The 26825-nt window shown below is 61.0% G+C and overlaps 1 protein-coding gene across 5 annotated transcripts; it reads right to left on the reverse strand.

The window, feature by feature from the left end:
- Positions 1-584: 584 nt before the first annotated feature.
- CELSR3 (cadherin EGF LAG seven-pass G-type receptor 3) lies at positions 585-26184 on the reverse strand. Of its 5 annotated transcripts, none has more exons than XM_032411228.1 (36): positions 22389-26184; positions 20232-20882; positions 19755-19980; positions 19351-19466; positions 18891-18979; positions 18626-18783; positions 17907-18070; positions 17518-17643; positions 17258-17427; positions 16762-16833; positions 15962-16078; positions 15400-15571; positions 15094-15235; positions 14877-14997; positions 14260-14443; positions 13845-13946; positions 13611-13625; positions 12357-12451; positions 11924-12133; positions 11506-11701; positions 11074-11229; positions 10506-10680; positions 9757-9924; positions 9406-9532; positions 9112-9318; positions 8731-8905; positions 8424-8536; positions 7916-7995; positions 7355-7481; positions 6805-6921; positions 6548-6696; positions 6167-6282; positions 5691-5849; positions 4917-5117; positions 3635-4523; positions 585-2294 (listed from the first exon to the last, which is right to left on the reverse strand). In XM_032411228.1, exons 1-36 carry the CDS (start codon positions 26134-26136, stop codon positions 2267-2269), a joined length of 9861 nt encoding a protein of 3286 aa, XP_032267119.1. In that variant the 5' UTR covers positions 26137-26184; the 3' UTR covers positions 585-2266. The 5 variants fall into 5 exon arrangements, with proteins under 5 accessions (XP_032267119.1, XP_032267116.1, XP_032267115.1 ...); XM_032411225.1 differs by having other exon boundaries at positions 7355-7478; positions 16648-16833; XM_032411224.1 differs by having other exon boundaries at positions 16648-16833.
- Between the last annotated feature and the right edge of the window lie 641 nt (positions 26185-26825).

The raw sequence follows: 26825 nt of genomic DNA on the forward strand, positions 1-26825 counted from the left end.
GAAGGTGCTCAAGGCCTCCCTTCAACTCTGGACATCCAGACCTGGAATGAGGCTGCGAGTTTCCCTCCCCTACAGGGCACAGCCTGGCATCTCGCCCCGAAGACTTCTGCCTGAACGGGGAAGGAACACGATGTCCTGGCCAGCTGCAAGTCCGAGAGGCTAGTGGGGGTCAGTGCTGTTAATGGGCTGAGGGGTTGGCAAGGGCAGTTCCTAAGGTTGGTTGGAGCCCTGGCCAGGGCAAATGCCAGGTTAGAGTTGCAGGCCCTGAAGACCAAGTCATCATGCTGACACCTTGAGGAGAGAAGGGATTTCCCTGGCGCCTTACTCCCAGGACCTGTGCTCATACTTCAGGCCCCCGATCACAAAGCACCAGGCCAGAACTCAGGGTGAAAGAGATGGGAACTTGGTCCAAATGTCAGACAAAATGGGCTAAAAATAGCTGACTATTGAGGGGGGAGGGTCAGTGCTCAGATTTCTCCCAAAGGTCAGCCTGGTCTGAATCATAACCACCCTCCTATACTACCCACGCCACTCCCACTCCCAAACAGAAAGACGCAATAACCATTTTCTATAGAAGTTTATTCCCAAAACAGAGCGCGGCTTCACGGAACAATTTACACAGACAGGGAAAGGGACCACTGGGCTGGAGCAGGGGACCCCCAGAGAGGGGCATCTATAGAACCTAGGACATAGCAAGGACACCCCCTTCTCCCCAGAGCGGGCCCCTCAACCCTTCAAGGGCTGGGGTCATTCTGGGTAAGGAGAGCTGGAGTCCTGGCTGGCAGGATTTGGCACCAGTCAGCAAAGTAGAATTTTTAATCTCCTTGGAAACTGCCTCCCAAGATTATGTGTGGGGGAAGGGGGGTGTCTGCACAGACCCCCTACAGCCCTGCACAACCCATTGTTCCTAGCCATAAGAGGATGCCTACTCTGGAGGCCTTCTGGGTCTGCTGTTCAACAGGGGGCTCAGGGCTGACTTTTGGCCTGGGAGAGTTAGGAGCCAGAAACCTCTCAAGATGGCCATGTCCAGGGTCCTCCAGGCCGTCTCCGGCCTTCTCAATCTTTCAGTTGTAAACAAAGGGAGGGGGGAACCACTTTTTCAACTGTAAACAAAGTATAAAAGTTCAAGGTTTTAAGTTGTAAACACAGTTTTAGCCTGTTTTAAATCTTGACCTGTAAACAAAGTAACAAAATCTAAAAGTCCCCAGTTCTGGACGTCAGACAAAGTAATAAAAGAGTTTTGTGAACAGGGTCCTAACAGTCATTTCTCCCTTTATAAGGGAATGAAGTAGGATGGAACTAGTTACCGCAGCCCAGGTGCCCAGGGCCAGGGAGGGTCCTGTAAACATGGGAGGCAGCAGTGGCACCTACATTCTGTGTCTTCAGCTCTCTTACTTCTGCTCCCCCTTGCTCCCCCGCCTACCCCTAGGAAGAAATTCTAGCACAGGGCAGTGTCGGGGAATCAGATGGCACCACAGACAACATTTGCTCTTAGCAGGGGCTGGCAAAGACCCCCTAGTCCACCCTCTGCAGGAATGTCTGCATAGAGGCCCGAGCCCCTCCGCGTGGGAGAAAGGGAAGCCTTGCTCTGTAAACATGACATGCTGCTCCACCAGCGCCCCACAGCATCAGTCCTAGGTCATAAGGCAGTAAGTGGCAGGGACTCCGCATAAGAAACACACACATCCACGGGGAGGGGCAGCATGAGCAAGCCCTGTGAGGAGGTCAGAGGACCCCTGTTTCCAAGACAACCCCCAGTCCCTGAAGTTTGGCCCTTGGGGCATCCGAGAAAGCGCAAAGATCAATTCTGTACTTTGGGCCCTAACGATATTCAGATCAATGGGCAGGGGCTATTTGCCCCTCCTCTCTGAATCTACCCCAGGAAGATGAGAGGAAAGAGCATATCGTTTGCCAGGGACCCAAATGGGGCCAAACACTGCACGTCTTACCCTCTGTCCCCTTCCCCTTCCAGCCCAGCCTCAGAATCCCGGGAGACAGAAAAGCTGAAAAATAACATAAGCATATCTCTCTGGTTACAAAGGTACAAAACGTATAAAAGTCCTCCTTTCAGTTCCCTCCCCCTGCACCTGTTACACGCATGCTCACATGCTCATGGACAGAGAGAGGAGCCTCAGCACTGCAGCAACAGGAGAGCTGGGGGGTGGGTGGGAGGCTGCCTTGGGATCAGCCCCTGACTCCTGGAGTCTCTTCTGTTAGCTCAAATCCTCCACGGCCCTCAGCCGTTCCTAGTCCGGGAGTCTGCCCCTCAGGAGTGCCCCTCGCTTCTGGGAACTCTGCAGGGTTGAACGCGGCAGTCAGAGGTGGTTGCTGAGAGAATTCAGTCAGGGGGCTCTCGGCTCCCCCACAGCCTGGGCCCCCGCCATCTCCCCCCACAACCCCATCACCTTTTCCTTTCAGTCCCCAGCCCCCTTACACCCATTCCGGGGATCTAGACCCCTTCACCCCTTCTGCACCCTGAGACTCATCAGCAAGGCCCCCTGGTCACCACCTGTCCCCTCTCTAGGCACTGAGCGAGCACCTGCTGGGTACAGACATTACATTAGCACTTGACAGATGTCGCCTCAAAAAAGCTCCACATCTCATCTGTTACTACAGACACATTTTACAGATATGGAAACAGAGACTCGGGGAGGTCAAGTGTGACCCCAGAGCCCGAACCCCTGCACAGTCCCCCAGGACCCCTCCCCCACCCCACCAGCTAGACCCCAAGGCTAGGCTGCAGTTGGGCCCAGGCAATACTCATAGCTCTCCCTCAGCCCTGCGTCCAGCACCCTTCCAGAGTCCCCGGCACAAGGCCCTAAGTTCCCTGCTCCTCCTTCCTTTCTCCTCCTCTGCCTCTGCTTGGGTTCTATTGGTCTCCTGCCCCACTCCTGGGGTCCCTTTTCCCCAAAGCCTCCTTTTAACCTGCAGACCTCCACAGAGCCTGACCTAGCTGTTCCTCCTTTTTGAAACTCATCTCTTCTCTTGGCTTCCAAAGCCTGGCAATCCCTGGCTCCTCCCCACTCCCTCTCGGACTCCTGTGTGTCCAGCTGCTTCCCAGGTACGTGTGCAGCTCCCTACACTACAGATGGCCCACAGGCCCCTGAGATGCACCGGGTCCCAGCTCAGTTCCTATGTGCTCCACCTCGCAGTGCCCACAGGCATGAGGAACTTAACACTGACTAAATAAATAAGTGGGTCAATGATTTACTTTCAAAGTTAGCTCTTCAGCCTGACATATGAGATGCCCATATCCTGGCACTACTTCTGGCCCCTCCTTATCCCTTACCACCTCCTAATCAAAGCCTCCCAAGCCATGAATCCTCCTCTCCGCCCCCCCGGCCCCCCGCCCCTTTCCGTACCACGTTACCTCCTCCTTCTGGGCCTTGGCTCCTGCTTTCGCCCCTCCACTAGCTCAAGCCCTTTGGGAGGCATGTATCTCTCTTCCCGAGCCCGGGAGTCTGGCACCAATCAGACACGCGGCAAGTCCCTGCTAATCACACCACCATTCCCTGCCTGTGGCCCCCTCGGGTAGCCCACACTGCCAACCCACACGTGGCCAAACACAGGGCAGGGTGCACAGGAGGTGGCCTTAAGCTGATGAGGGTGTGGGCAGGTGGCCACCCCTGCTTACTCTGAGTCTGGAGACAGCTCCGAGACGCTGTGGGACGTGGCCGAGCGTGGTGTGGAGGGCCCAAGCGCAGAGGCTGTGGCAGAAGGCGTGGCAGTGGTGTGAGGGCCCGAGGGCGTGCTGGAGGACTGCACAGAGGAGGAGAGAGCTGAGGAGTTGAAGGAGGCCAGGATAGAAGAAAGAATGTCCAGCTGCTCTGTGGAGGGGCCGTGGCTAGGGCCACTGGCTGGGTCTTCCCTAACTCTGAGCAGCTGTGGGGCTGGCCCGAGGCCTTCTCGTGAGGGGTGCCGGCTAGGCACGTGGTCCAGCTGCTCCCCTGAGTTCGATCTCCTGGACAGGGAATCCAGGGGCCGGGATGGCAAGAGGGGGTCCCTTGAGAGTTGCCGCTGGGGAGACAGGGGCAGAGGCGGGGGCTGTGGGTCAAGGTCCCGGGCACCGTGGGGCAGGGGCAGTGTGCGCAACCACTCGCAGGGTGCCCCTAGGTCCAGAGCATCTCGTGACCCGAAGCGGCCGGCCCTGGCGCCAGGGTAGTCCCTGGGTGGCTGCCTCCGTGGGAGGGTACTGCCCCGATCCCTGGGCTCCAGGCGGCCTGGCGCGGCGTCCAGGCATTCCTGGGACCCCGGCCGACTCAGGGGACGCAGAACAGGGGCAGGGGCCTCCTCCAGTCGCTCACGGCTCAGTTGCCGCCGGAGGAGCAGGTCCAGCTGTTCTCGAGAGGAGTAGCGGCTGGCTGGCTGCGAAAGGCTGCCTGTGGCCCCTCCAGCATAGATGCGACCATAGGAGGCAGCTGGCACGGCACGGTGGCCCAAGGTGGCTGCACGGCGCCAGGACAGCTCAGGGGCACCTCGGGTCTGTGGCACCAGTGGGTACTGCAGTCGGTTCTTTAGGATGCCTGTGTGGGGAACACGTGGGAGCTAGGCTATGTATGGGCTGGGGGCAGGGGCAGACACTCCCTGGGTCTAGGGCGGTAGCTGCCCCTGCGATCCCTGTGACATGGGGCTGGGGGCAGCAACCCCTTGCAGAGGGGCAGAGGCAGCCCCTAGGCATTCCACAGTGGCAGCAGGACAGGGCTCAGAGTGGGGAGGCGGTAATCCTCGGTCAGGACAGGGTCTGTCCCCATGGGTGCAGGAGTAGGGGCAACTCCCCCCTGCCCTTGAGATCAGAGGAGGGACAGCCCCCAGGATGTGGCAATGCGGGCCAGGGTCAAAGGGGCGGGAATCCCCTGGGTTGGGGTAAAAGCAGTCCCTGGGGTCCCTGAAGTACAGGTCAAAGTCAGGGATCATACCTTTCCTCTGACGCTGGGCCCGACCCAGGGAGGTTTCATCTCCACTGGTCAGGGCCAGGTCTGGCTGGTTGTTGTTGGCTGCATCCTTGCTGGTGTCCAGCCCCAGGCGCCTTTCAGAGCCCCAGGTCTGCAGAGCACAGGGAGTGGCCTCGCATTCCCCCAGGGCTGGCCAGTAGGACAGGAGGTCATTGCCATCCACATCTGTGGAGCCAGAGCAGGTTACAGGAGCCTCCGAGTTGACCCCACTGTTTCATGAGCCCTATGATCCAGACTCAGTGACTGCCCCCTCTCCCCCAAGCCTGATCCTAATGACTCCTGAAACCCTGGCTGTTCTGACTGAGCAGAGGTAGGAATAAGCGGGTGTCTCTCAGAAATCAATGGAACCATGGAGAAGATTACTGGTGAGCCTGCCACTCTGGAGGTAGACAGATACTAGGGGTGGGGGAACTTGGTGGCTGAGGGGCCAAGAAGAACCCTGGAAGAACCAACGAGGCTGAACCCTAACCCTCAGGGAAGAAAAGGGGCCGGAGGAATGACGTGTTACTCCGTAACATCCCTGACTTTGACCTTGTTGCCCGGGCTATTCCCGGGCCTCCAGCCAGCAGAACTGCTAGGAGGCTGGATGGGGCGAGGTGTGTGGGCGCCCAGTGATGACCCCATGCTTCCAATAGGTCAGTCCCAGGAATCCTCAGGGGATATCAGTGTCCCTAGGTCACACCCAGGTGGAATAGGGGGTGTCTCTTGGTCACCCATGGGGTCAGAATATCCCCTCACCTTTGGGGTGAGTGAGGAGCCTCTCACTCTGGGCTGCGCGGCGGAGTGGACGCTGGAAACGTCCCCGGGTCCGGCCATTGTCCTCGCTCTCTGAGGATGGGATGGACAAACTTCTCTCCTCCTCCAAGGACAGGTCACTGTCGGAGTCAGAGTCTGCGGCTGGAGTTGGGAAGGTCAGAAGAGGGAAGGCACATCAGTGGCTCAGGGAGCCAAGGAACTTGGGGGTCAGCAAAGAGCCTGGAGCTGAAGGTCTTGGAGTGGCTACAGCAGGGAGCTGGGGCTGGGGACCTAGGTAGAGCCTGGAGTGGGGGTCGGTGCAGAATGGCTGGGACTTGGCAGGAGAACCAGGTGCCTCCTGGGGCAGAGACCTGGGGGGAGCTCGCCCCACCACAGTCAGCTGCTGCGCTGCTGCTCTCAAGAAGGAGAAATGGGGGAGAGACCCTCCGCCTCCTCCCACCCCCGGCCCAGGCACCTACCTCCACCAGCATCTCGATGGAACATGGCCACGTCCAGGTCAGTGGGGCCAGCGTGAGCCTGGAGGCTGTGGTCAGTGTGGTCAGCAGCTGAGCCATGTCGAACCAGGACATTGTCCCTGGAAATGCAGGAGCGCCCCACCCCATCATCAAAGCGTGATGTGATGGGGTGCTTCGGAGGCTGGGGCATCTGTGAGCACCCAGGCCAACTGCTGTGGAATGGCTCCGAAGGCACCCCTGGGTGTGTGGCAAGAGGCATCTGGGCCCAGGTGCCAAGATGGGCAGAGCCACCATCCCGGGACCCGTGATGCCAACCTCTGGTCGAGTGGGACTGGTCTGAGCTGTATGTCCCCTTGCCCCTCCCGAGAAGGCTGCTCCGCTCACCTGAGGTAGCCTCGGCCCCGCTGGCTGTCTTGGTCCTGGGTCCGGCCCGAGCGGGCACTGCTCACTGAGGAGACAGTGGAGGCACCCAGGGTGATGCGGATGAGGCCGCTCTCTTCAAAGAGGGCGGTGTTGTTGTAAGCCCCGTGCCCCTGCAGGAGGTGGGCGCAGACAGGCGTGTGAGCCGGCTCTGCAGAGGCCTCCGGCCCCCGGCCTCCCAGGGCACCCGCCCTGACCCCCCAGCCCCGAGAGCACCTCACCGTGCCAGGCGCCGGCCTCGCTTCCTCGGGCGCTGCCTTCTTGCCCAGACAGGCCGGCGTCCAGGCTGCCCGAGCATCTGCATTCAGGACACAGAAGAGCAGCAGAACTACCAGGCCCTGTGCCCGAAAGGGTCAGTGTGGGGTCAACGAGGGGTTAGCGAAAGTCAGTGAGAGATCAGAAATGAGTCACAGGTCAGAGGAGGGCCACCAGGGAGGTGAGTCAGGGCTGGAGAAGTCACTGTGGGTCAGCAAGGTGGGGGGGGGGGGGGGGTCAGGCATTGCAAGTTCGTGTGAGGGCCGACCCAGGAAGGGAGTCAGGGAGAGTGTCGGAGGCAGTGAGGGGTCAGAAGGGCACTAAGTCGGTGGAGGTCAGTGTGGACCAGCAAGTGGCCAGGAGCCGTAGTGCTGGGGAAGGTCAACCCAGGATGAGCAGCCCGCCCGCCATCAGTCAGCCAGCAGGAGTCAGCCCTAGACCTGGGCTCGAGGGCCTGGGTTGGGGCCACCCGGCTGAAGCCCCACCTGGCCCAGGGCGGGGCAGGGTGCCAGCTACCTGGAGGCCGCAGAGCGTGGCGTGGAGGTAGTGGAAGGTCAGGACACTGTGGTTGACCGCCAGGAGGCCGAAGAGCCAGGAGGCACTGACCAGGAGAAGCAGCAGAAAGCAGCTGCGAAGACTCCTGCTGCAGGACACGGGAGGACACAGGGGACACGCAAGCGTCATGCGGGGCTCATGTATGGGACACACAGGGGACACGGAAGGACAGGAAGTCACACAGGAACACGGCGGTCTCAGGAGGACACGAGGGGAGACGGGAGGTCACCGAATGAACCAGGAGGATACTTAAGGAGTCATGAGGGGATGCGGGGGGGGGGGGACTGGGAGAGAAATGTGGAAGACAGGGGGGTGACACAGGGGGTAGGGGGCAAAGTGAGCCACCCAGGCCACGGGAGCCTCTGCGGAGACAGCAGGGCAGAAGCACGTGTGGGGCCAGAGAGGGACCACAGGCCAGGGCAGGTAGGACTGCATCCCCGTACCCAGAATCTGGAGTCCAGCCTGCCCAGGAGAGGACTGCCGTTCCAAGAACCCCCCACTTTCCCCAGCCAGCCAACTCACAACACGGAGGTCTTCTTGGCCTCCCTCTGCCCCGCAGAGCAGGATGTGCGGGCAGCGAGGAGAAGCATGGTCCCGTTCATCTGGGCCCGCGGCCAGACATGTGGAGCAGGGGTGGGGCAGAGAGAGACAGAGACAGTGAGAGAAAGAGAGAGACAGGGACAGAGAGAGACCGAGACACACAGAGAGAGGCAGAACCAGGGAGAAACATACACGCGCACGGGTGCACACACACACAGTCGGGAAATCAGAAACAGAGAGGCCCTTAGAACACAGAGGAAGTCCCAGGTAGGGAACCAGGGAGGGACTGAGAAATGGAGAAGGAGGTTCACAGAGAGAGAGAGGCAGCCGAATTTCTGACCCGATGCCGCCCATCTCTGTGCCAGGGGAGCGGAGGACAGAAGTTGGGGCGGAGCCCTGCAAGGCTGTGGACTGCCGCCTGGCATCCCTCCACGGACACCACCACGCCTGCCGCAACGCGCACGGGTGGCCTCGAGCACAGCACACTCACCACGATGACCAGGATGACAGGGCCTGCGAAGCTCCAGATGAGGGGCTCGTGGATGGAGATCCAGCAGAAGTCAGGGTTCCCATAGCCCTCGGGATCCAGGCCGACGGCAAGGCCTGTAGGGGAGGACAGGAAGGACGGAAGGGGTATGTTCTAGAACAGTTGCCCCTCTCATGCCCGGGGAGAAGCTGGGGGGGTGGGGACGGAGCAGGCTCCTCCCCGAGCACACGGCATGGGGGACTGAGGTTAGGGTAATGATCAGGACGAGGGTCGGGCCGGGTGACCGGAGGCAGGGGCGCAGAGCCCTCACCCAGCAGCACAGCAGGGACGCCCCAGCCCAGGGCGTGGTAGAAGCGCATGGCGCCGCGGTCCACGTTGCGCGGTTCCACCTGCATGCGGTAGAGGTGTAGGCCCTGCACGAGGAGCCACGCGAAGGTGCTGAGGAAGAAGTAGTGCAGGAGGATGGCGACCGCAGTGCACACCAGCTGAAGGCAGGGGTAGGGGCCGTCAGCACCGCTCCCGCCTCACCCCGCCTCTGACCCCTAACCCACAGCACCTTACCCTGGCATCCTGCCCCGAACCCAGGCCCCCACCGGAGCCTCCCTGACCTCTGACCCTGAGCTTTGGCTCCAGGACTTGGTGGGCCAGGGGAGGTCATGAAGACACAGGTCCCCTGGCCCTGACCCTGCACCTGGTTGTGGGTCCTGTGGATTCCCAGAAGGAAGAGGAGCTCCGCCAAGCCCAGGGCAGCCGCCACGTTGGCATGGATCCCACGCACGTTGGACTTGAGGCTGCGCAGGCTCAACAGGACAGCTGCGGTCAGAAGCAGCGCAGCCACGGACACTGCCATGACCACGTGCGTGAACACCGCCAGCAGCTCCAGGTCGCCCTCCAGCCGCTGTGGGGACAGGGACGGTCGCTGGGGTGTTGGGCACCCCGACCCTTGGGCCTGCCCACGTCCTCAGGACTCTGAACACAATCCCACCTCACGGGGGGAGGCATCCATAAGGACCCCAAAGGTGCCCGTCCGGCTGCAGCGACATCGGGCGTGAGACCCGTTCCTGTGCACCAGCTCGCAGTCCCGTGCTGTCCACATGCCGTGCTGGTCCGCCCTGCAGCCACAGGGCAGTTAGACCTACTATCCCCTTGGGGCGCTGTCCCCTGGCCAGGCGGGGCGGGGGGGGACTGTGACAGACAGTGGGGGTGGGGCTGAAGCTGGGGAGCAGCATTCTTCGTGGACCTGGGTGCACAGGGACATTGGTGGGGGCCCCAGGGGCAGGCGGGGCACTGCAGGGGCCAATAGGGGAGCAAGGGTTTCCGGAGCGGAGGTCCTCACGGGCCAGGTGGGTCCCACTGCACGCAGATCGCCTTGCTCCGGTTCGCTGTTTGTAGCAGGCGGAACTCCAGGCTGATCGGGGACTCCAGGACACCCCTTAGGAAGTTGCGCCGGTGGAACACAGCCACACTGACCACCGGGGAGTTCATGACAGGGTTCTGGGGGAGCCTGAGGAGACACCCCACCTGGGCTCGGACACCGCTGACCTCCCCAAGCTCTGACCAACCACCTCACGGCCTTCATGCCATCGGCATGGCTGACCGAGAGTCCGGGGTGCCCCAGAGCAGAAGCTATTTCTGGGCTGCTTCAAGACCCTGCGTCCAATGGCCTAGCTGGGCTGCCACGGTTCTGCACAAGCAGCAGGTTCTCTGCAGCCAAGGGACTTCAGACCCACTGCCCACACTGGGGTCTGCGGCCCCCGCAGCTCCAGACTGTTTGCCTCAAACGGCCCTCCCTGCCAGCCCCCTCTGACCTCCATCCGTCAGCCAGTTTGCCTGTCTGTCCCTGGCTCCTATACCCCTCCTTTATGTGACCGCCCCCACCTGTGGCTCAACCGTGCACGACCCCACGGGACATGAGTCACAGGGAAGCCGGCATGGACGAGGCTCCCGGGGGCTGTACCCAGGAGCTGTCTCAGGACGACGGTGAACCTGTTCATCTGCCCACCAAGAAAGGTGTGCTAGGCTGGGTAGAAGCTTGCAGGAAGCTCAGGGGTGAGGGGCCTAGAAGTAAAGCCCTCCCCGTGGTACCTGGCGCCCCGGCGCTCGGCCTGGAACTGGGCAGGGAGCAGCCCCCCCAAGGTGCGGTAAACGAGGAGGATGACAATGGAGATCCCAGGCTCTGGCTCGGGCTCTGGGGGGGCTGGAGGAGGGGCCACACTTGAGGTGGTAGAGTTTTCCATGCTGCTGCTGCTTGTGGACAGAGCTGCCAGGGGAGGGAGAGGAACCACCGTCAGTGACCTCTGACCCCACGCACCCACAAACCCAGCTCTGAACCAACCCAATGCAGCATCAAGCATGGGAATCTCTTCCCTGAAGGTCCAGAATGGGGAGATGGGGAGAACAGAAGTCCATGTCCCCTTCATCCCCAGGGCTGGATCCTGAATATCAAGGCCTGGGAGAGATCATCAGGGGTGAGAGGGAGAACCTGGCGAGGTGAGAGTGGTGTGGGGGGTTGACGTGGGAGGGTCTCACACAGGGGTCTGACATGGGGCGGGTCTGGCAAGGGGAGAACCGGCAGGAGGGCGACACGCTATCTGGCAAACGAGGGTGGGCAGGGAAACAGGACCTGGGCCAGGGGTCACCCAAGGACTCTCACCTTCAGGTGGGGATGGCCGTGGGGACTGGGAAGGCAGCAGCACGTGTGTGTGAGGATCCCAGGCATCCTGGCCCCGGAAAAGGTTGCTATGGTAACGAGGGTAGCGACGGGTCCCCCGGGTGGGACTGGGGTGCTCCATGCGGTCAATGCTGAGCACTGCCCAGGAGGAAGACGGGTGTGACCCAACAAGGATCTCCTCCCCATGCTGAAGGCCCCACACCCTCCTCTCCCCATTCTGTACCCACATCCCGCAACCCATCAGTTCACTGCTACCAGCACAGAGCCTGTCCCTGCAAAGCCCTGAGGGAGGTAGCACAGCCTCCTGCCACTGATGTTGATATCCATATCCCCAGCCCCTCAGACCTCCAGGTCCTTGCCCTTTCACGGCCCTCTTCCCGCCCCCCACCCCCCGCCAGGCTACCCGCCACATACTGATGTTGGGCGTCACCAGCCCCACGGGATTCAGGTATGTGAGCTCCATATTCCTGGCGAGGGTGGCTGCATACTCTTCCAGATGCTGCACCAGCCCGGCACTGCCTGGGGAGCCCCCAGGGGCCCGCTGCCCCAGGGCTGCCCACAGGTCTCCAGTCTCGGGAGCAAGCAGTGCGGAGCCAGCCCACAGCAGGTTCTGGGAGGAGGGAGATGAGAGTGGGTTCAGCCACGTGAGGACATGTGAGGGGACAGGGCTGGCCTGAGGGGTCTGGCTGGGCACTCAGACAGGCCCCAGCAGGCAAAGGGGTGGGTCTGGAGAGGACAAGGGAAGAGGGAGAGCCCAGGGCTTTCAGTTCCCCAGGGTCAGGAGGGACCTGAGCAGGGGTCCAGGGGATGGTGAGCACAGGGCGCAGCCCACCTCATTGAAGTGGGCGTCCTGTGTGGCTGTCAGCCCGAAGCCCTGCTGGTGGCTCTCGAATGCCAGCAGGTGGGCCAGCAGTCGGGCAGTGACCCGGACATCCTGGCTAAAGTAGTGGTCAGTGTGGCCGGTCACCTCCCGCAGCCTCTGAGCCAGCTTCTTGGCCTCCACCGTATCCAGGACTGTCTTATTCAGCTCTAGGCCATCCAGCTGCCAGGACAAAGATGGGGATGGTCGCTCTCTGGTCCCTTAGGCCTTTCTCAAAAGCTTCACCCGAAGAAGGGTTTGGCCAGATTAAAGGGCAACCAGGAAAAGCCCAGGAGGTCAAAGGCTGGGGCATGAGGCCTAGGGCCCAGCACCGGCCTGGGGAGGCCGAGGCCAGGCCGGGGCCAGCGCAGGTCTTGAGTGCAGGGCCAGGTCTGGGCAGTCTCACCAGCAGGTTGAGTTCTCGAAAGGCAGGAGAGGTACAGTTGAAGAGGTCAGGCTCCAGCCAACCCTGGTCCTCACCACACAGCCGTACAGCAGCACCTAGGACCAGATGACCCCCGGTCAGGCCTGGGGCCTGGACACCTTCGCTGAGGAGGGAGCACAGCACCCTCCCTAACCCAGGGAGAGCTCTGAGGCAGAGACCAGAATAGTTGGCATCTGTGGCTGGACCCCTGGACCCTGCAGCCCCAGCCCCCAGCCCAGGCAGGTCCCAGCTGCCTATCAGTTAATTCTTGAAGGGTCTGTGGGCCGTTCTGAACCACTGGTTACATAAAGCTGAGCACAAGGGCGTTCTCTGTCTCTATCTCTCTCTGTCTCACACACACACAAACACACACACACACACAGGCCAGGTTCACAGACATGTGGCCCAGGGCAAGCACACACACACAGATGTGTGGATCAGGACAGACACACAGACACACACGCTCTCTCATGTATGCACACGCAGACATGCTGACACAGACCAGGTTTTCCAGGGGCAGTGTGTGACCAAAGTGAGGGTGGGGTGAAAGTTCTCACACCAGTTTTAACTGCCCCCGTGGTGGGCTCTGCTGCCATTTCTCCCTTGTCTGTGTGATCAGGATGGGGGTTGAATGAGAACTGACCTGGGCCTTAAGAGAGCTTATAGCCACCAGCAAGAGGGACCCTAACTTAAACACAGAAGCCCCTCCCCTGCAAGACAGACTCACAGACACATGCACAGGCACAGAAAGACACACACATGAGCATGCATACACAGACGATCTCTGTCCAGCCACTGTGGAGACCTCAAGCAGTGGGGAGGGTTCTGCGGGGACCTCAGGCAGTGGGGAGGGGCCCTCAGGCAGCAGGGAGGAGTCTGGAGGGTCCTCAAACAGAGGGGAGGGTTCTTTCGTGACCTTAGACAGTAGGAAAAGGCCTGAAGACCCCAGAAACTGAGGAGGGGTCTACAGGGATCTCAGGAAGTGGGGAGGGGTCTGCAGGGTCCTCAGGCAGTGGGGAGGGGCCTCTGAGGACCTCAGGCCTCAGAAAAGGGCCCCCAGCATCCTCTGAGAGTGGGAAGGGGCCTCCAGGGACTTCAAGCAGCTGAGAGTAGCTTTCAGAGACCTCAGGCAGCAGGGGATGGGTCTGCAGGGATTTCAGGCAGCAGGAGGGGTCTGCAAAAGCTCTGGCGGTGAGGGGGGGCAGCAGCGCACCTGAGCAAACACGTACCCCTTACCTGCACCCCGCAATCCTGCCCAGAAGCCAAGAGAAACAGATGGAGGCTCAATGAGGGCGTGGGGAGGGGCCCAGAGCCCCTAGGGGGTAGTGAGGAGCCCACATGGACCCCTCCCCGACTCCCACTTCTTTGCAGGAGCAGGGCCATCCAACTCAGGAAAAGAAGTAGCTCCAGCAGTCAGAGGACAGGCCTACTCCCACCCTCAGCGATGCCCCTGCCCCCCCAGGTACTCACCCAGGGCCCCCCGAGGACAAGGCACTGAGGCCAACATGCCAAACTTGGTCTGGGGCCACCACACACCAGATCTCAGGGACTTGGGGCAGGCGTCATAGAGCACTAGGGAGAGAGGAAGCACTGAAGCAGATGGCCAGAGGCTGGGGCCAGTGACAGCCACACCCACGGCTCCTCTACCACCCATACCAGACCCACCACCCACCACTCCCGGGCTGACCTTATTACGGGAGCGGCCTATCAGATTCGGTGACAAGTCACTGAAGTACGTGGGGCAAATGTGGGGGTCCCTAGGTGTCAGTGGTCTCCTTCAGGAAAAACCTCCCGGAGCCCCTATCTAGGGAGCCCGGCAGTCCAGGCGACTTGGTGGCAGCCAGAGCCAGCCCTCTCGATGTGGAACTGCAGGGAGCCTGCTCACCTCGGCAGCCACTGGCCGTCACCTCTGCGAAAGGACTGTCACAGCTGTTGCACTGGCGGCCGAGGGCTCCTGGGCGACAGGGGCACTGCCCACTGTGGGGCGCACATGAACGCGAGGTGGAGCCCACAGGGTAGCAGTCACATGGGAGGCACGAGTCGCTGCCCCGTGGTCGGTAGTGGAACTCCTGTTTGTGAACGGATCAGGGGCCTGAGGTCAGAGATCAGGGCTTAAGGTCGGGCTCTCAGGCCTGGGGAATGAGTGGAATCAGGGGCAAAGGGCCAAGAGAACAGTACTCACAGGCTGGAAGGAAGGTTGGACTCCAAATGAAACATAAGGGGCGGGGGGGGGGGGGGCAGATGGCAAAGGAAAAAGGGGGGAGGAAGGGGGGGGGGCAGGGGAAGGGGGGGGGGGGGGGGGGGGGGGGGTGGGCTCCAAAGGGAAGGTGGGGGGGGGGGGGGGGGGGATCAGATGTCAAGGACAAGAGGTGGCAGATAGGTGACGGGACAGGGTAAGAGGTCAGGGCCTGGGTCAGGTGGCAGAGATCAGCAAGCTGGATAAGAATCACAAATCACAGCTGGAGAAAAGTTCAAATGTCAGGGGCCAGGGGCCAGGCATACCTTGCAGTGACACTGCCCGTTTGTCTTATTACAGTTGGGGTCGAAGCCCTTGTGAACGTCACAGTTGCAGGGGCCACAGCTTGGGCTCCCCCACCAGCCCCGTGGACACTGCTGGTCCATCCTGGAGGGAGACAGCCAGGTGAGATGCCTCCACGTCTCGGTGACCCTCCCTGCCCCCCACCAGGTGTTTCCATGATCTCAGCCTCCAGCCCCTCACCTGTGCTCACAGTGGTGCCCAAAATAGCCACCCACACAATCGCAGGTGTAGCCATGGGGGGCTCCTGGGAGGTGGCGGCATGACCCCTGGTTCTGACAGGGATTCAAGAGGCAGGCATCCACACACCCTGGGCCGTAGTAACCTGCAGGTTGGGTCAGCAAGCTCAGGACACTTGGCCACAGCATGGGAGGAAGGAGGCACCCGTTCTTCCAGTGCCTGCCTCCTCCAGGCTCTCCAGATCCCCCGGTCTTCACCATGAGCCCCTGGTTCCTGCCCAGATCACTCTGCCCTACCCCCAAATCACACCTGGCCAGCAGGTGCAAGAAAACGTCTGCCAGAGGTCTCGGCAGTCAGCATGGGGTGGGCAGGGGCCAGATGCACAGGCATTGGTCACGACACAACCAGGTTCCACGTTCACTCGGCGGCTGGGCGGAAGCAGGGCTGGGGATCCCGAAGGCGTGGAGCCGAGCCATAACCCCTGCGGACAGAGCCAGCAAGGCGTGAGACCCATGCCAAAGCCCCTTGGTCCCTATAGAGCCAGCCACCTGATCTGATGACCCCTGACTTGCAGTCTCCCCCAGGCCCCCCCAAAAGACCCAGACCCTGACCCCAACATCCCCAATTCAGGCCCCCCAGGGGACCCCTAATCATGCTGTCCCTGACAGAGCTCTCTAATGACCCTTGATAACTAAGCTAGACCCTCACCTCCAACAGCACAGGAAGGCCTGGCCTATCTCTGATGGCTCTGTGTCACATCCCCTCCCCGTGCCAACCCCTACGTGAATGCAGCTTGTCAGGTCCCAAGGCACTCCTAACCTCTGACCACTCACCCTAATGGCCCATAGCATGTTCCCATGCTGACCCCCACCTGGATACAGCCAACCAGGCCCTGAGGAACCTCCTCTTCACTGCTGGGGGGCAGGCCTCCCACATGGAGTCGCTTTACCTTCAGGCCCTGCAGTTCATTCCCCACTGCCATGGTGTCCTAGGGGAGGGGGACAGTCAGCACTGGGGGTGTGGGGGCACCTGATGGATCCCTGCCCTACCTCAGAGTCGGTCTTGACCTTGTCTTATCCCTGCATGACCATCCTCTGTCCCTCTGGACCAGAGGAATGGTCTGGGAATCAGCTGCCCCCGAGTATGGAGGACCTGCTGGAGCATGGGGGATGGATAATAGCAAGGTTTCGGTCAAGAACTGGGCCCAGATAGGCCTCTCTCCTGGACCCAGATAGACCACGAACTTTCATGGCTTTGAGCTAGGGAGGTCAGGGCAGGGACCAGAGGGGGTTTCCAAGAGTTTGGGAATGTACGGGCTGCAGAGGTACCCAAAGACCAGACCAGAAATCTGGATAGCCTCTCTGACATGAGCAGGCCTGGCAGTGGAGCAGCCCGGCGGGCAGGGTGGGCTCAGAGCAAGGGTATGAGGAGGGCACTGCAGGGAGAGTGGGGTGCAGTGGAGGCAACTGAGAGGAAATGAACTGCAGGGGGGGTGTCAAACGAGGTGGGTCTGGTTGGAAGACTGAGAATGGACTACCGCAGAATCACCGATCAGACCTGAAAGAGGCTAAAGTCCAATGAGACCATGAGGACATGGTGGCCCCGCCGGCCCCCTGGCTCCTCCTGCAATTCCAGCCGCAGATCGTGCCACCGGCCATCACTGACAGTCACCTGATCCAGGAGGAGATGGGCAGCACGGCCCGAGCCCCTGGTCACCGTCACGGACAGCAACCCCCGATCCAGCTGCAGATAGAGAAGCACAGCCCTGGGGTCAGGGCCCCAAGTTGGGCTGGGGCTGGGAGTATCAGGAGGTGAGGTCCGGGGACTCAGACGTCAGCACTGCATGGCCAAGGCCGTATCTGGCACACAGGGCATTGTGCCCAGGGACGTCATGTTGCTGAGAGGGAAGTCAGGGGGGCAGACGTCAGGCCAGGGGTCGGGGATCAGTGCAGTTAGCACAAAAGAGATATGCTGGGGCCCTGCGTCTGCAGAGGATATCATGGTGGGAAAGAAGGTGGAGGGCTAGGATCCAGAGCAGGGTTAAGTACGATCAGTACACCTGGTAGGAGCATGCGGTATGACCAGGCTCAAACTCAAAGGAGAGCGGCTGGCGGCATTTGAAGTTGAGAGTTGAGGGTCTAGGGAGGGGCCAGGAGGACAGACACACCTGACAGAGGAGCGTGCTGTGTGGCCCAGCCTGCACTTGCATCAGGACCCCCTGCGTCGCCCGCGTCCGAAATGCCAGCCCCAGGTACCACGGCACAGACACGGCCATGTCATTTCCGAAGTCCCAGCTCAGAGTGCCATTGCCTCGGAAATGATGGGGATGGGCCATGGCTGAGGGGATAAGAAGAGCAGGATCACAGGCCCCACCTCAGGAACAGACCTTACCCTGCAGGCCCCTCTTGCCCCGTGCTGCCCACTCACTGAGCCTACAGTCTTTGCCACCGAAGCCCACGGGGCAGTCGCAGCTGAAGCCGCCCCAGCGTTCTGAGCAGAAGCCGCTGTTCTTACAGGGGCCCGAGTCACAAAAGTGCAGCTTGGCCTGGCAGCCTGGGAGAGGAAGGTACATGGAGGATGTGAGAACATGGGGGGCGGGGGGCACGAGTGCTAGACAGGACAGAGGGGTCCAGAGGGGCCAAAAGTGGCCACAATTTTCGCCCTGTGTTCTCTCGGGGTGGAGCTGGAAGGAGGCGGGCCCTAAAGGCTAGGCTATGGCGTGGTGCTTGCCCCCAAAGGAAACAAGGATGAGGTCAGATTTGGAATCACTCCATGGAGCCCTCCACCCCCCTCTCTAATATGGGGACACGGCCTACCTGCCATGGTGCCGTTGTTCGCGACAAAGGCTGCCATGTCCACTCGGCGGCCATCAATGTACAGGTCCCGCATGCAGCCAACAAACTCCTTGTGTGACACGGGGAAGTTCTCGGGGAGGTTGGGGACACCCCCCAGGAGCAGAGGGCCCGTCAGGTCCAGGGACCTGGGGATCAGGGGTCCGCATCATTGTTGGGACGGGGGCCAGGGTAGGGTTGCTCCTGAGGGCCACAGGAAGTGTGTGTGGGGGGGGTAGGACTCAGAGGGTAAAGGTGATTTAGGGGGGAGGGTAAGGCCAGGCTAGGGAAGAAGGTGGGACCTAACTTCAGTTGTGGGGGTGCAAAGGAGAGCTCATGATGGACAGATGGTCTGGGGAAAGGTGAAAGACGGGTCGAGGGCTAGGATGAAAGAGTGAGGCATTTGGGTGGCTGGTGAAGAGTCTGGGGCACCAAGTGGGGATGTGGGGCATTAAAAAGAAGCAGGGAGAGTGAAGACTGGGGACTGGTGGCCTGGGGACCATGTGCGGGAATGGGGAGTCTGGGGTAGAATACAGGGACGGAGCTAGGGTGAGGTGGGGTTTCAGTGTCCTCGTGGGGAGAGCAATGGTGATTTGGAAAAGGACGTGGAGGTTTGGCAGGCTGGAGTGGGGAGTGGGATATGTGAAGGGTTGGGGTGGGCTTTGGCAGGCAGAAGGCATGGGGACCAGGGGCGGGGGTCTCACTTCTTGGAGCTTGTTTGCTCGCCAGCAGCCGCACATGAGTAATTGCCAATCTCAGCACCAAACTGCAGAGCCACGGCCACGTCGCAGTCATCCACGCTCAGCACAGCCACCTTGTCCTTGGAGGGGCCCTGAGCACTCCCCAGGGCATCTGTCCGGGGCTAGAGACCCAGGCACACCAGTCAACAGGACCCCCAGGGTGACCCCTGAGGGGCAGAACCTAGCCTCCCAGCTCCCCTCATGCTCCCACGCCAAGGGTGGTGCCCACCTTGTTGTAGTATCTCAGATGCACTGTGTGCCACTGTCCGTCACTCAGGCCCCCTGGAACTGTAGGGCTGACCACTGTGTTGGATTCACCTGTGGGGAGGATACAGATGGAAGGTTGTCTGGAGCTGCCGAGTTGCCTCTCCCTCCCCACCCCCAGTCCTATTAAAGCAGCTACTCCCAGGATGCAGCATATGGTCCTGGATACATCAGAGCAGTCCCATCCACTGGTGACCACACTGGCTGGACCAGAGTGCCTCTGGACAGATAGGAGAAGCACACACTTCATGGAGAGATGGACTTTCCCCAAGGGAATGGCTAGGAGGGTCAGAGCCTCACTGATGTCTGTTTGGCATGGAAGTAGGTGTTTAGGGGTGCAGTGAGGGGACTTGAGGCTTATACCCCCCAGCCATCTCACCCACACATGTACACTCGCCCACATACACGTCCACGGGAGCACCCACCCGTGGAATATGTAAGCCGCACTTGCCCGGCCACGAGCTCCAGGGCCAGGAAGTCGTGCTTCTCGTTCAGGCGCCCGTTGTAGAAGAGCAGCCCACTTGGCTGCACCGTTGCGAACCTGGGTGGGGTGGACAGGGAGCGTCATGAGCGGGACACCTCACAGCACCATCCCTGCGACAAGAAGTTTCGCGGGGCGCCCGCCCAGGCTAGGATGGGGCAGGAAGCGATGAGAAAGGATGCCATGACGTCAGGGACAGTGATGCTCCGAGAGACACCCAGGTGGGGCATCCCGGGAGGGGCGGTGTCCTGTGGGTCATCAGGAGGGGGCAGCCGGGAATTCGAGTCACGGTCATGGAGGGAGTAGGGACGGCGTGGAGGCGCGCAGAGATACGGGGCGGGCACCTACGAGAGGGACAGCGTGAGGTGGAAGCGCTGCCTCAGGCCGCGGAACATGACGAACGAACTGGGAGGGAAGGAGCGCGCCGCCACCTCGCAGCGCGGGCCCTCGAAGGCGCCGCCCGCCGGGCACTGGCAGCGGAAGCCGCCGTCGGGCCCGTCGGCACAGGTGCCCCCGTTGCGGCAGACGCCGGGGACGCAGCGTCCAGCCTCCGTGTCCAGCTCGCAGTCTTCTCCTACGGGTCAAACCGCGGCGGGAGGTCACCATCCAGGTAGTGGACATCAATGACCATACTCCTATGAACTCCTATGAACTCCCAGCCCTCTGAAAGGGCGAGCTCCCTGTGGGCATGCCTCCTGTCAGTCTGGCCCCACCTAACGCTCCCAGCGGCCCCGGCCACGCCCCCAGAACCCGCCCACCCTTCCACGGCCACGCCCCCTTTACACCCTCAGGTCTGCCATCCCCCCAGCCCCGCAGCCTGCCCACCTGTGAAGCGCGGGCGGCACACGCAGGTGTAGCCGCCCTCGCGCCGCGCGCAGGCGCCGCCGTTCCGGCACGGGTTGGAATAGCAGAGGTCCAGCTCCGTCTCGCAGAAGTCTCCCGTGAAGCCGGGAGGGCAGCGGCAGCGCAGGCCTGCAATGGGCTGGATGGGTCGGAAGAGCGTGGAGGCCGAGGCCAGGAAGGGCGCGGACGAGTCGAAGCGCAGCACGGACACGCACTTCATGTAGTTTTCACAGGGCTCGCGCAGACACACGTTGTCGTCGAAGGGCAGCACGTCCAAGAGCGAGCGGGCCGCAAGGGCGGCGCGGCGCACGTATAACTGCTCTTGCAGCTCCTCGGAGCTGAACCAGGGACCCCTAGCGCCCGCCCCGGCCCCGCGTGGCGCCAGCGCCGAGAAGCTCACATTGAGCACGGTGCCCCCCACGTCCGTGTCGTTCTGGATGTTGAAGATGAAGACGTCCTCGGCGGGTGTAGCAAGCACCGCGGCCACGCCTTCCAGGAAGTGGCCCAGCAGTGGTGACAGGAAGCGCTCCTGCCACATGTTCTCGAGGCGCACGGTCAGGCTGTTGGCCAGCAACTCCTCCGTGATGATGACCACGCGCAGCACACACTGCGCCGTCACGCTGTGCAGCCCATCTGCGGGTGGGGGTAGGGACAGAGGTCAGTCTGGAGTCATCGGCTGCCCCTCCCCCGGGAGTCAGAGGGCTGGGGTAAATGAATGCCCAGACCCCCAGCACCGGAGTCAGCAGGCTGACCTTGCCAGGACACAGGGGGTCTGGGGCTTGTGACCACCAGCTCCCCAGGCATCAAGGTACAAAGTTGCTGCTTCCTCTCCCCTCCCTCCAACACCAGCAGAGATCTGAGCCAGCCGTGGGTCAGTAAGTCATTCATCCAACAGCACACAAGAAGGTCCCTAAGTGGTCAGTAACCACTCCCCCAGGTTATTATGGTCAGAAAGACACCCTCACTCAGAACTTAAAGAGCTGCCAGGGCCACTGACCCCACCCCCCAGCATTGCATAACCAGCAAAATATCCCCTCAAAGAAACAAATGGGGTTCTAGATCAAGGATTACCCATCCCCTATCTCTGGTCAGCAAACTGTTTTCCCATGGCACTAAAAGGGGCCCTGGCCCTGTGGCCACTCAACCCCATCCCACAGAACCCTGGCTCAGAAAGCTCCCTCTCTCCAGGAAGGTCTTGCACCCTGACCACCCACCCCTCCTCCTCAGCATTCTTGGGTCAGAAAGCTGCCCATCACCCCAGACCTGGGTCCTGTGATCTCAGTGGCCACCTCTCAAAATGAGGATGAGGTGCTTATATACTTTGTCCCCAGGCCCTAGTACACATTGAATGCTAAATAAGGATTGGTTGTTGAGTGAACTGGGGGATAAATGAAGGCTGTGCCTTCTTTGGCAGAGCCAGGAGTCCATGCTCCAGAACCAGGGAATGAACACCAATTGAAATCTAGTTCCCAACCTCGGGAGCAGTAGGCAGAATTGCAAGAGTCTCTCCCACCTGCACCGTCCTATGAGGGAGAGTTTGTGAAAGTCTGGTGCTGTAGAGGTAGGAAAGAGGCAGGTGGGCCTCTGGACATATTCCCGAAGGGCAGGGCTGCAGTCAGCCCTCAGAGAGCAGCCACGCCAATGTGGGCCCACTCTTCGTCTGAAACTGCCAGAGCAAGCTGCTGTTCTTGACCACTAAACTATTGGCCTACCTCCCCTGTACAGATGAAGGTCAGATCGGACCCAAAGTAATGCTTCATCTGAACAAGGGTGTGGTATGGGCTGAATGGCCCAAGCTTGCTTTTCCTGTGACCTCCAGAGCATTAACCCAGGACCTGCAGCCTTTTGAGGGTGGGGGCACTATCTCTAGTGTAGTAGACAGTTCATACGGTCTTTATGGGGCCTGCTAGATGCCCTAGAATCTTTGGGTTTCTGTGGAGTCTACCCAAGACCCTAAGCAGAGACTATGTGAACCTAACCTGTCAAGTCTATGGCAGATCCTGTGGGGTGCAGGAACCCAGCACTTAAGGGATTCTTGGAAGGCTTGGAAATCCTTCTTTGGTTTGAGGTGCCCTGTGGAGCCTCTGAGGCCCTGACAGGTTGAGGTCATTGGGTCACTTGCCTGCCCCCACCCCTTACCTGTGACAGTCACCAACATGGAAGCCACCAGTGGGCGGTTGTTGTCTAGCTTGCGGCTGAGTCGAAGCTCCCCACTGGTCTGGTTGACCACCAGCAGCTGCAGCTCATTGCCCCGCTCAAAAGAGTAGAAAAGGTGGTCAGAGACATCAGGGTCATAAGCTGGGATGCGTCCAATAACTCCTGAGGGGAAGGTGTCTGAGCGGTTGGATACATAGTTGTTGAAGAGGATCTGGAAGTTGTTGAGCACAGGGCTGTTGTCATTCTGGTCAACCAGGCAGACGTGCACAGTGGCCCGACTGACCAGAGGGGCCGACGTGGCCTGTACCACAATCACATATTCCTGGCGAGCCTCATAGTCCAGGTCAATGAGTGCAGTCAACTCTCCAGAGAAGATGTCCATTTGGAACAGCTCAGGGATGTTCCCCTCCACAATCTGGTACATTATATGGGCATTGGGGCCTTCATCAGGGTCTACTGCAGTGATCTGAGCCACCACGGAGCCCACAATGCTGTTCTCCTTCACTCGCACCTCAAACTCCTCAGCTGGGAAGACAGGTGCATTGTCATTTACATCCTGCACCGTCACCTGAATGCTGACTGGAGTCCGCAGCGGGGGCACACCTCGGTCCACTGCGTAGGCAGTAAGTTCATATACTGGCACTGCCTCCCGATCCAGCCGCCTCACTGTGCGGACAATACCAGAGGTGGGCTCAATAGTAAAATCTCCATCCCCATCTTCCCCATTCTGGAAAGTGTATTGGACCCGGCCATTGGCATGAGCATCCCGGTCAGTGGCTGAGATCTGCAGGACACTGGTGAAAGGCGGGGCATCCTCAGACACCAACCCCGTGTAGTGTGAAGCCACAAACTGTGGAGCGTTATCATTCACGTCATTGACCATCACCTCCACATAAGTGGTGTCTGCCTTCTGTGGGATGCCATTGTCCCGAGCAGTGATAGCCAGTGTGTAGGTCACCTGGTCCTCGTAGTCCAGTGGAGCCTGTAGTGTAATGGCCCCTGAGTCTGCATCAATTCGGAACTGGGGCAGGTTGTCCTCCAGGAGATAGGTGATCCGAGCATTCTCACCCACGTCATCATCAGAGGCACTGATGACCACCACAGTGCTACCCACTGGCCGATCCTCATTCACGCTCACGGAGTAGTGGGCACTTTGAAAGACAGGCCGGTGAGTGTTGGCATCTGTGATGTTGATGTGCACGTAGCAGTGATCATGAAGGGCACGGTCAGAAGCGGTTAGCACCAGCTTGAAGTAGCGTTCCTGCTTGTAGTCCAGTGGCAGAGCCAGTGTCACCAGACCTACACCCCCCTGGGTGCTGATGGCAAAGCGATTCCGGGTGTTGCCGCCTGTGATCTGGTAGCTGATGGCACTGTTGGCATCACGATCTACAGCGGTCACACTGACCACAGTCGTGCCCACAGCTGCATCCTCATTCAGCCGTAGGTGGTACTCCTTCATCGTAAACTCAGGCCGATTGTCATTAACATCTAGCACAGTTACTGTGACACTGGCTGAGGCTGAGAGTGGGGGTGTGCCATGGTCTCGGGCCTCCACACCAAAGAAATAATGCTCCACAGACTCACGGTCCAGGGGACCACTCACAGAGACCCAGCCAGTGGCACTGTTTATCACAAAGGGCATATCAGGTGCCACACCAGTTAGGGAGTACTCCAATCTGGCATTCTCCCCATGGTCTGCATCCACTGCCTGAATGTGGATGACTGAATGGCCCAGGGGTGCGTTTTCCAGTACAGAGACCTGGAAGGGTGTGCTGACAAAGATAGGAGTATGGTCATTGATGTCCACTACCTGGATGCTGGCCAGGCCTGTGTTGTTGGACAGTGGTGGCCGGCCTGCATCCTGCGCCCGGATGCGCAAGGCATACTCTCGCTCTGCCTCAAAGTCCAGAGGTGCCACCACCTGGATCTCGCCCGTGAGGCTGTCAATTGCGAAATGGCCACGACTGTTGCCGCTGATAATGTTGTAGTGCACCAGTCCATTGGCATCCTTGTCCCGGTCGGTGGCTGTGACGCGTAGTACCACCGTGTGGGGGCGCACATCCTCGCGCACCTGCGCCACGTAGCGCTTCTCGCTGAATTGGGGCGCGTTGTCGTTCTCATCCAGCACGGTGATGTGCACACGCACAGTTGCAGAGCGCGGCCCGGGCTCTTGGCCCTGGTCGCTGGCCTCCACCACCAGCTCGTAGCTTTCCATGTGCTCGCGGTCCACGCGACCGCTGGTGCTTATGAGGCCAGACCGCGGATCAATCTCGAAGGCGGCGGAGGCAGCGGCGCGCGCAGCTGGCGGCCCCACGAAGCGGTAACGCAGATTGGCGTTGGGGGGCGCGTCGCCGTCTGTGGCACGCAACTGAAGAATGGGGTAGCCCTCCTCCACGTTCTCGCGAAGCGTCTCCCGGTATTGCGCCTGCTCAAACACCGGCGCGTGGTCGTTGCGGTCGGCCACTGTAACGGCCACCATGGTGGTGGCCGAGAGGCGCGGCGAGCCGTGGTCCTGCGCCGTCACGCGCAGGTAGTGCCGCTCCATGCTCTCGCGGTCCAGAGCTGCCTCTGTGCGGATGAGGCCGCTCAGTGGGTCAATGCTGAACAGCTCCAGCGAGCGGCTGTTCATGAGCGCAGCCAGCGAGTAAACTAGGCGCCCGGCCTCGCCTGCGTCCGGGTCCTGCGCCACTACGCGTAGCACCGCGGTGCCCGCCGCCTCGTTCTCGGGCACTAGCGCCTGATAGTTGTACTGCGGAAACTGCGGGTGGCGGTTCGCGGCGCGACGGGGGCGGACCCTGCCTGCTGGGGGTATTCTCCAGACTCTTGGCCGAGCCGGGACCCCCGGGGGGCGCGGCCCGGGGCGCTGCCGGAGGAAGCGGCGGCGGAAGAGACCACGCGAGCGCATGCGCTCGGGCGTAGGCTCGGGAGCTGTCCGAGACTTGCGTGGTGCTGAACCAGACGCGGGAGCTGTCCTCTCTATGCGCGGTGCTGAATCCAGCCCAGGGCCAGATCCCACAGCCCTGGGGGAACAGTCCGGCTGGGGAGCTGTCCTCTCCGTTCGAGATGTCGCAGTTCTCTCGCCCTGACCCCTGCGCCTCGGCGCCCACAATTCCCCGCAGCAGCGCATGGTTCCCACTTTTTTGGGGTTGCCTCTCCCAGCATTCCTCTGGGAGGACACCGACTTGTAACCACGGGGCCGTACCAGAAGGTCGGAAGGGAAGGGCGAGCTGTTCTCCAGGCTCGGGACCCCTGGGGACACAGCCTCTGGAGACAGACTATCTCTTCGCAAGGGTCCTGTCTGCCCGCAAGAGGAGACCTCTGCGCGCCAGCATAGCAGAGACCCTGGTCCCTGTCCTGTTTCTCGCCCGCGGCTGTCCAATGCCTGGACCCCATATTTAGCCCCCAGCCCCGCGTTCGGCTGCTCAGGGGACCCTCGACCACTCTGGGCGCTTTGCCTTCCCCCTCGGAGCCCCATGAAGACAGGCTCCCTGACTCCCAGACCAGGCTCTCCATCCTCCTGGACCCCGGGCGTCTCGGGACAAAGAGCTAAGGCTCTGCCACCGGTCCGCGCCCCTGGCCCCGTAGCGGCAGCTACCCCTGGGTCCCAGCCTTGGCCCCCGTCGACCCCCAGCTCCTCCCGGCTGAGAGGGAACAAAGAGAGGAGGAGAAGGAGCAGGAGTAGTGGGGTCGTCGGCCCCCTGAGACTCCACCACGGCGGCCGCCTCGCCATCACCCCCCGCCTCCCCACACGGCCTCCACCGCCCCTCGCCCGGGTCCGGGCCTTGGGCCCGCCCCGCCGCTCGGGCCCCCTCCCGGGCCCCTGCCGCCGCCCCGGTCCCCCGCCTCTCGGCCTGTCGCTCCGCGCCGCCTCCGCCCTCTGGGCACCATCTACTCCGCGGCCAGAACCCCTTTGGCGTGCGGCCCCGGCTTTTGCCGCCCCCACCACAGCATCCCCGACGCTGCTGCCGCCTCCCGCCGCTCCAACATGGCTCCCGGCCTCAGCGATGGTTCATTCCACCTCCGCCCCGAAGCTCCAAATCCGGTGGTACAGCCCTTACGCATGCGGACTCTGACTACTGAAGCTGTTGTCGCCATCTTTGTTGAGGGCAAAGCATAATTGCTGCCCGCGGTGCTGAACAGGGCTAGGAGGTTCACCGCCCCTGGATCCACCCTCCTTGCTTTGAGCCACCGCCCTCACCCGCCCTCTTTCTTCTAGGCGCGGTCCCAGCTGCATCTTCCATCCTTTCTTCTGCTTGCCGGTCTCTTGTCCCCCTTCCTGAGCACTAGTTCCGAACCCTGTCCCGGATTTTGGCCTGAAAATTTGGTGCCCATGACTTGCAGAGAGCGTTATCCTGACTTTTGGCAGGGGTACCATGTGGAATCCTGGGGGTGGAAGGGACGTTGACTGGATGGGGACCT

This window comes from Phoca vitulina, unplaced genomic scaffold (genome assembly GCF_004348235.1).
Source record: "Phoca vitulina isolate PV1807 unplaced genomic scaffold, GSC_HSeal_1.0 scaffold13, whole genome shotgun sequence".
Lineage (NCBI taxonomy): Eukaryota > Metazoa > Chordata > Mammalia > Carnivora > Phocidae > Phoca > Phoca vitulina.